The sequence below is a fragment of the Protomyctophum bolini genome, assembly GCF_963924005.1.
Source record: "Protomyctophum bolini genome assembly, chromosome: 12".
In the NCBI taxonomy this organism is placed as follows: Eukaryota; Metazoa; Chordata; class Actinopteri; order Myctophiformes; family Myctophidae; genus Protomyctophum; species Protomyctophum bolini.
Window position 1 is genome coordinate 26,901,890 of NC_137873.1, and position 8,900 is coordinate 26,910,789.

Below are 8,900 nucleotides of genomic sequence, written 5' to 3' on the forward strand. Positions count from 1 at the left end.
TAAACAGCTGTGGGGAGCTAGGACAATACTTTTTTATTCCAATAAACACATACAGTACTTTAAATGGCTGTGGTCAATTCGCACCAGAAATGGCAAATATTAAGCAGACAATGGCTAAATGTCTCCCTCTAGAGTTAGAAAAGCGTGACTACAATTATCTGGAATAATCTCTCCATCCATTACAAGATAATCTTGAGGCTGCTACCTGACTCCTACCACCCTCCATGAGCCCAGCAGGGAGGTGATCTGCCAGGGAACTTCAACTGTGGTGTCCCAGGAACCCAAGCAGTCCCTCATCACAGCAGTACAAGAGTAACATGCTGATTTTGATAGTGTATCAAGAGGTTTAGTGTTAGCTGTAAAGTTGTACACGCAATAGCCTCGGTACCCAGGCTTTTTATATACATGATGCAACTAATCACTAAGGTCATGAAACAATATGAACAATAGGTCGCATCATCTTATCAGTGAAGGCAAGATATGTTTATTTAGTGCATACACAAATACAATTAAAAGTGCTTTACATAAGGCATTTAAAGATACACAAATATAAAAATATGGGACCAAGCTTAAAGGCTGTATTGCCTCATGTAGTTTTATTCTTGTAAAATAATTGTAAAACTCAAAAGAGCATAGTAATGGACACAAACAAGATGCTCAGTATCTGATACTCTATGTGACAGAAGGAAACAAACAAACAAACAAACCTCACAAAATGTTCTGCCACATTTACATGTGGAACAAAAAGAGCCTCGTAACTGTTTAGCACCGGAATATTTCATTATTAATGGAACAATAAAAACAATAACAATATAGTGCGTACACAAAAACAATTGCGTATGTTCTAATATTTATGTGACAAAAAGATATAAAGATACAGTAGTGTATTTGTTGATGCGGAACAAATCATGTCTAAACTACAGTACATACATGTAGCACCATAAAATCGGCACAGACTGATCCAGTATTCTGTATTTGAAATGTCAGCATGCTGTGGCACACACTGCTCAAGATGCACTTCAACAGAGAAAAGGGAACGGAAGAAAACAACTAAACAACAAACAAAAAACATTTATGTCATAGATAAATAATGACAAATAATTGGTCTGTAAAAAAACAACATGATGCTACTGTAGATATGTCAGCATTAGGTTGGGGGTGAGTTGGTCATTTTGCAGATGCACTTCCGTGATGACAAATTCCAATTCCATCAAATGAAAAATTCAAAAATATGTTGGATTTTTGAAGAACATTCCCAGCAGCCAGTATGGCTATGTTTACAGTACATGCACCCAGTATCTTGACTGTGACTCAAATCCAACTTTTTGTCTTCTTTGGGATATGCTGTTTATATACGCCTTTAAACACTTAAACCACACTTCATTGATCAGGATCCTCCCCGGGTCTATGCTCTATGGGCCCTATTTCTTGCCCTATACCAAATCGCTTCACTTAAAATAGACGATGTGTACAAGCTCACAAGTCGTAATAATACATTGTGAGCTTATGTATTTTACATTTTTGCCAAATGTTCAGGATGCTAGGGTTCACATCCCCTGTCAGATTAATTGACATTTAGATATTTCCATGAATAATAATAAACGGAATGTGGCATTTAATGCACAATGTCATTACTTGGCAGAACTTATTTTAATGAATAAAACATTGGTTTTAACCAATCTGTATTGTAGAGTATGCTAATATGCTATAACTAGTGCACCTGCTGATGATAATCACAGTCAAATAGAACAATTAACAACAGCTTTTCAGGAAAAGTCCATATCGTTTACTCAATAAGTATGTTACTAATAGATTTACTAGACAGATTTGTAAACTAGACTTGATGACTTTTAGGATCTGATTATTTATTTATTTTCTTATTAAGCACCGGGCACACATTTTCTTTACAAACCATATAAAAGTGTTTCCAAGTGTGTGTTCTGAGCATGATGGTGAAATCCTATAGAGTTAGGTGTGCACAAATTCATTCTGCATCGTCGTCATACTGCATCATTGTGACTCATCTAAAACGGGCATGTAATTGCTCATGTAAAAAAAAAGAAAGGAGGAGTTGTGTCTACAATCTCAAAGTGTCTGTCTCAAATATGCCAGTAATTTAAAATACCGTATAACCATCCAGTATCAGTAATGATACAGCATCACTACGGCAAGACTACAGTTACAATGTATTGTACTTGGATGTAAATGATTGTATACTGTAATCCAGTCTGCTAGTTCCCGAGCTGTGATCGTTCTACCTCACACTCCGTTCACTTGAACCAAGCCATGTAGTTGGATTGGATACCTGGGAAGCACATATTGTTGCTGCAGGAGCCTCCATAGCTGGGTGGGCACGCTGAACATGGGACCCCCACCTGATAAGGTGGCTCTCCTATCCAATTTCCCCTAAAGAGAATGAGAGCAATAACTTAAAAACGGACTGATTCCAAATAGAGCTTTTAGTCAGATGAAACCTGACTTATGAACGCTCATGAAATGTAAGCGAAGCAGCAGAGAAGGCAGCCACGCAGGCTGCAGACACAGAGCAACGCAGCAGAGAAGCATGCTCACTGCAGCCACGCAGGCTGCAGACACAGAGCAACGCAGCAGAGAAGCATGCTCACACTCACGGGGTGACGGGGAAGGAAGAGCACACCCCAACACGGCTCAGGGGGGAGAATACAACAGAGACAGCGCACGCAAACAACGGCCGCGAGGCGCGAGGTTGTGACACACGCACAATAATCATACTAATATAGAACACAACGGAGATTTTGGGGGGTCCCCAAATTATTTTCCAAAAAAAACCCAACTGCAACTGAATGTAAATGAAGAGTTTACATATAGTACACATGTAGTACAGTACATGCATACACCTTCCCTAATTGTAGTTCTCTCATTTATTTACGGTATTAAGGTTATTGTAGCAGACAATTTATATTGGGGGTCGGGGCGGGGGGAACCCCTGACCTACTGTAAAGTTCTGAACATACAATCTAAATCTTTCTTTAAACTTGATTCCTTGGATCTTGCAACTCCACATACTGTATACTGTAATAGATTTCTTAAAAATGTACTTTACATGTACTGCTACAGTACATTATTACTCTGAGGAGCTCACGTTTCTAGTTTATTTAATTGTCTGCATTTTTTCCCCGCTGTGAACCTTAAGAACCGAAGAGTATCACACTATCACAGAGTAACGTATACTTACTTAGGTGAGTAGTTGCAGACCAGAAAGGTGGCCTCTCTCCACAGCTCTCCCCACACAAACATGTTATAGCAGGTCTGCACTGCACAGCCCACCCTGGTGGTGGAAGCCCAAACCATCTAAAAAGAAAAAAAAAAGAAGAGAAAGGAAAGTATATGTGAGTGTAGGGATGGAGCTCATACATTTTTTTATTGATAACGAACACCTTATCGAGACAGCTAGTGCCTTAAAATACAGTACTTTTCTAACAGACAGAAGGAAATTTACCTTTTATTTTTTGATAAATAATATTGAAGAAACTTCAACCGTCACTTTAAAAGTGTAATCAGGTCAGGTTGTCAGGTCATTAGTGCCGATTGGTCAGCTGCCCTTTATTACCCCTGGACAACTGACCACAAGTCCACACCATTAGCTTACTGCGCTTGGTCAGATGCTGCTGGCTGTTATCCTGACGGAAGATACGGCAGCTGAGCAAGCTTTTCACCTTTGGCTCTCGGTCACCCCCTCAGCCAGGGCCCAGGGCAAATATCCACATGATCAATATGCTTATAGTAACTCTACTGTATGTCACACATTTATTTTGATTTGGTAATGGATGATGACCGTATCAAACAGATAACAGAAAATACTCTAGGTGTATATAAAATGTCATTGTGAGCGTGTAGATCTGATATTTCCGGTCCACAACACCAGCACAGTCAACTAAGTCAGGCTTAACCAATCATATGTATTCGTACGTATGTGAGATTCTGCTATAACAAGAGATCCTGAGTGCAGGAAAGAAAAAACACTTTGTCAGAGAATAATTGGTTGTCAATTCCCTACCTGTGTGTAGTGTGTACACATGGGCCCATAGCAGTGCATGGGGCACCTGGGGTTGCAGAAGCGAGGGTAGGGGAAGACATAGTCGTTCACTTCATCATACCACGGCTTGATGAACTCCAGAATGGAGCCAAAACTGGGAGGAAGAAGAAGAGTTCATTAGGGCTGTCACAATTGCAAATTAAAGTTGATGATTCATTGTCACACAAATAATTGTGATTACTGATTAACGATTTCATTGTGTTTTTTTGCATTGAACATTGGAATATTAATACAATTTGTATTTCTGTCATTTAGGCTTCGTAATCACAAATTGCACAGGGCAGACATGACAAATAACTTAATGAAATCACTGACACATTTAATAATGTTTTATAATGTGTTTCTTTCCAAAACATTTACAGAATAGTGGAAATAGTTGATCTACACAAAGTGACTATTTCTGCTATTTTTGAAAAATGCATGTACATTTTTCAACATGGAAAAGATTGACGATTATATGCAAAAAATTGCGATTATCTAAATAATTGTGATCATCTCAAATAATTGCGATTATGTAATAATTGTGACAGTCCTAGAGTTATAGTAAATGGACATGAATATATCATTGGATATACCATATGCCATCCCAGTAATAATTCAGGCATAAAAAGGAAACACAATTTAGACTGGTACTTCTGGGCATATCAATTGGAAATGTTGTTAAGGTGTTTAAAGTTGTTAAGGTGTTAATGTTGTTATGTTGATTTGAATAACCTTTTAAAATGGACCATATCACTCCAGTTCTTCTTTACACTAGCTCCTATTTGTCAAATAATTTATTATATTATATTATATTTACTAACCCTAACCCAACAGTCAGGAAGGATCTGGTAGCGACCAACGACCAGGTCTCGACTAGTTTCTTATTGGTCGTTATTTTCCTCGACCTGATTATAGTCTTCGGGGGAGAGGGTTTAGTGCTTTTACACCTTGTGGGGAAAGTTTTCTGGCCCCCACAAGGAAAGGAAGATTCAGGGCAAAGTTTCAGATCAGGCATTAAAAAGTTGCGCGCGAGTGTGTGCGTGTGTGTGTGTGTGTGTGTGTGTGTGTGCGTGCATGTCTACCGACCCTCCCGTCCTGACAGAGAGGTTCTGCCCATAGAACTGCAGAAGGTAAGCAGGTCCATGTTCCCAGCGACAGGTAGCAGCCCAAGCTTCAGCTGTTCTTGCCAGTCCATCGTCCCATAACTGTTGGATTATAATGCATGCATTGCCTTCAGTGAGATAGTTTGAACTACAAAACATAAGGGGTACTGTACTGTATACTGTATGGACAAACGAACGGTCAGGCATGGGGTGAATTATACAGGCATCATTATCCTCCAGGCCGATATAGTTGACAAGCTGATTCTTTCCAAAAAAAGATGTGAGCAAGCTGACTTAGCTCAGTTTGTCTCAACCGAAGGTCTCCACTTAACTGTTTGATTGCGAGTTTTGCATCAGTCTGTGGCTTTCATCCACAGTGCGGACATGGGATGTGAGGTTGTATTGTGATACAGGGAGTAAGGCCATAACTTTGACATTATGTCATAGGGCCATGCACAACTAAATAATTCCAAGTTTGCCATGCTTTAAGATCCAAACCATACTTTATTTCCAAAGATTCACTGTCTCCATGCAGTGCTATTCAAATAAAATTATTGGTATTAATTTTTTTTTCTTGAAAGACAGTTTTTGTCATGGTTTCATGGTTGTGTCACAAAGTATAAATTAGGCTCATGTCATAGGTGTCCATTCTGGGTAAATGTTTTCTTTCTATCTTCAAATTCTTGCAAGCTTTATACTTTCAAACTGCACTAAACATAATGACATCTACAGAATGATTTTAGTGCAGCGTATAATGTGTATTAAGTTGTTCCATCGCTTCCTGGTCGTGTTGTGTAGTCTATAGTATGATGTTTAATCATATGCATTATGTTCACTCTACCTTTAAACAACATTACAAATGATACCATACAGCTCATTATTACAAATTAACCTGATCCACCTACAACTACAATTACAATTTAGGTATTAACTGTAGCAGACACTCTCATTCAGAGAGACTCACAAAGTCTGAGTAAGCAGCATGAACCCTTGTCACCAACAGGGTTAACCACTTTAACTCAGTTGACCAGAGTCCCCCTGCCAAGGCTCTATGCTAGATCCTCTAGTTCTAGTAGACTGGACACATTTTTTTATGGGTCACAACAAGTCAATAAATATTCCTTTCTTTTTGGTTTCCGACATTTGGTTATTAATTATTATTAAAATGTGAGTGGTATAAGTGAGCAAGTAGTACTGCTCACAATAGTGTATACATCTGCGATACTCTGTACTCAAATCTATTAGTTTCCTTAGAACCTGTTTCTGACAAAAAACTGCTGATATTTTAAACAATGTAAACAATTCTCCATTTTAACATTGACCACAAACCATACAGTATTTACTGCATGAATGAGTCAGTGTATAATAACTGCAATCATGAATGGGTAATAAATTGAGTATAATGACTATAATCATGAATAATAATATTATGTGTATATGTATGATGTGTACATTAACTGCTCCATCTCTCTCTCTGGCTCCCCCTTCTCTCCCTCTGTGTGTGTGGGGGGGGGGGGGACTACAGTACAGTGAGTATGCTACAGTAAGCTTACTGTGAGTACAGTCACAACTGTGTGGTCAGGTCACCTATAGGCCTACTGTAAAAGCTCTATTTCGCTGTCAGTCACGCCAGACACATAGCCTACTTTGTTTTTGTTTTTTATAATATTTGTTTTATTTGGAAAGTGCAGTATAGTACATATAGCATTTCTACAAATGGCACAAGAGCAGTTCCCAAGATTTTCTTCTTTTTTTCCCCACCCCTCTTCCCTCCCTCATCCCCCCTCCATGCGGAACCATCTCCAGTGTCTCTGTATAGTCCTTTTTCTACATAAGACATCGAGTCCACACTCAGACAGGGACAGACAAGGCAATATCACTTCAGGTGGTACACATAGCCTACTTTAATAACTATTGAGTTACAATTTCACACACTTGCAACTTCCAGACATATAGTCCAACAATAACTTAATTACCATATACTCCATATTCGCTGCAGGTGGGAAGACATTGGCTCTCACTTGGTTATGGTAGTCCAGGATTGCAATCATGTCGCTCTGCGTAATGTAGCGTCTCCTCCGCGATCTGATGATGGAATGGATAGATGGCGACGTGCAGGACTGCGGGTCACGGATACCAGCAGCACCGACTGTCTCGGGAGACTCCGTTGCGTTGATCACCATAACCCGTGCACTTATTGTTCCGCATGTAGCGCATAGCAGGACCACGGTACACAAAAAATAAATCATATTTAAAAGTGTAGGCTATCAATTAAATGTGTAGCTGGGGGGAATGAGCACCATGCAAATATACCACCGCGCGTCGCAACTCGCAACGGTCTCAAATAAATTGGTCCACCGTTCAATGTCCTTCAACAACGGCAGGCTGCAGATGAATGCTTGTCTTGTAGAGTTTACAGTAGATATCTGCACTATCTACTGTATGTTTTGGTCAACGTGCTCGTAGAGGAAGAGGAGGCGTTCAAGTTCGCTGGGTTCGGCCCCGCGGTCTGGCGCAGGCTGCGCGTCATTACGCATCACGATTCATGCTGTTATTAAATGACAGGCTATTGAGCTATCATAATTTCCGTGTCATTTTAAGTGTCATATAATTGCCAGATTTCATTAACACCCATACAGGAAATTCTAAGATTTTAGCTATAGATCTATCTTTAGGCTATAGTTTTACACTCCACATTTTAGCCAATTAGTGAAAGTCACAACTTTCACTATATTGGCTAAAAGAAGTAATCTTGAAGCCATGATCATAATTTCGAAACAAGAGGAAGAAAGTCGTTAATGAGAGAAACCCTTTTATAGCAAGGGACAGAACACATGTAGAGTGAGCAGTGAGCACCCACCCTAACCAAAACATTGTGCAAATCTGGGCACTTTGGAAAAGTGGGCACTGGTAAATCCAGGCAAAAAAACTATCCGTGGTATGATTATCAAGACTAGGCCTATCAGATTCAGATGGCGGTGTACCAACCAAAACAGTGTGAATGCAGGGAAACCAATACAAGAGTTGGCACTTTTCTCCTCAAAGGAAGAATCAAGTAGGCCTACCCATAGTACTGAAGTCTATCATTAACCAAGACATATTGGCAAATTTACAATTGATGCAATCCACCGAACACATTTCAAACTTTTCGTTTTTATGTTTAGATACAAATACTATACTTAAGGATGTAATACGGATGCCTAATGTTACCCAGTCCCAGGGGTGCTCTGGGACTGCAGGGTGTCCAGACTTCCCAGGGGCCCAATCTGTTTTGGTGCCCAGTATTCCTGGGGCCCAATCTGTTTTGGTGCCCAGTATTCCTGGTGCCCAATCTGTTTTGGTGCCCAGTATTCCTGGTGCCCAATCTGTTTTGGTGCCCAGTATTCCTGATGCCCAATCTGTTTTGGTGTCCAAATGTACTAAATGCTCACACTACTTGTGTCCCCAGATTTACAATGTTTTGGTGCCTATACTCTTCATATACTGCAGTATTCATGAAGTCTATATACCAACATTTTTATATAGGCCTATCCAATTATTTTGTATATCAAAATTGTTGTAATTTAGTTTAACACTGCTGAGGGAACAGTTGCAGTGCAGAACCCCACCCACACATGCACACGCACGCTCACATGCACACGCACGCACACATGCGCGCGCACAGTGAGTCGCAGTGCTTGTCAATTTTGACAAGCACTGACAAATCCCCGTTTTCTGTAAGTGTTTTTTTATTGTGGCTT

At 39.9% G+C, this 8,900-nt stretch overlaps 1 protein-coding gene across 1 annotated transcript; it reads right to left on the reverse strand.

The window, feature by feature from the left end:
• Positions 1 to 477: 477 nt before the first annotated feature.
• Positions 478 to 7,564, reverse strand: LOC308325557 (peptidase inhibitor 15-like). The gene is made up of 5 exons (XM_080778090.1): positions 7,137 to 7,564; positions 5,144 to 5,262; positions 4,037 to 4,169; positions 3,215 to 3,330; positions 478 to 2,406 (listed from the first exon to the last, which is right to left on the reverse strand). The coding sequence occupies exons 1-5, from the start codon at positions 7,407 to 7,409 to the stop codon at positions 2,271 to 2,273; spliced, it is 777 nt and encodes a 258-aa protein (XP_080634216.1). The 5' UTR covers positions 7,410 to 7,564; the 3' UTR covers positions 478 to 2,270.
• Between the last annotated feature and the right edge of the window lie 1,336 nt (positions 7,565 to 8,900).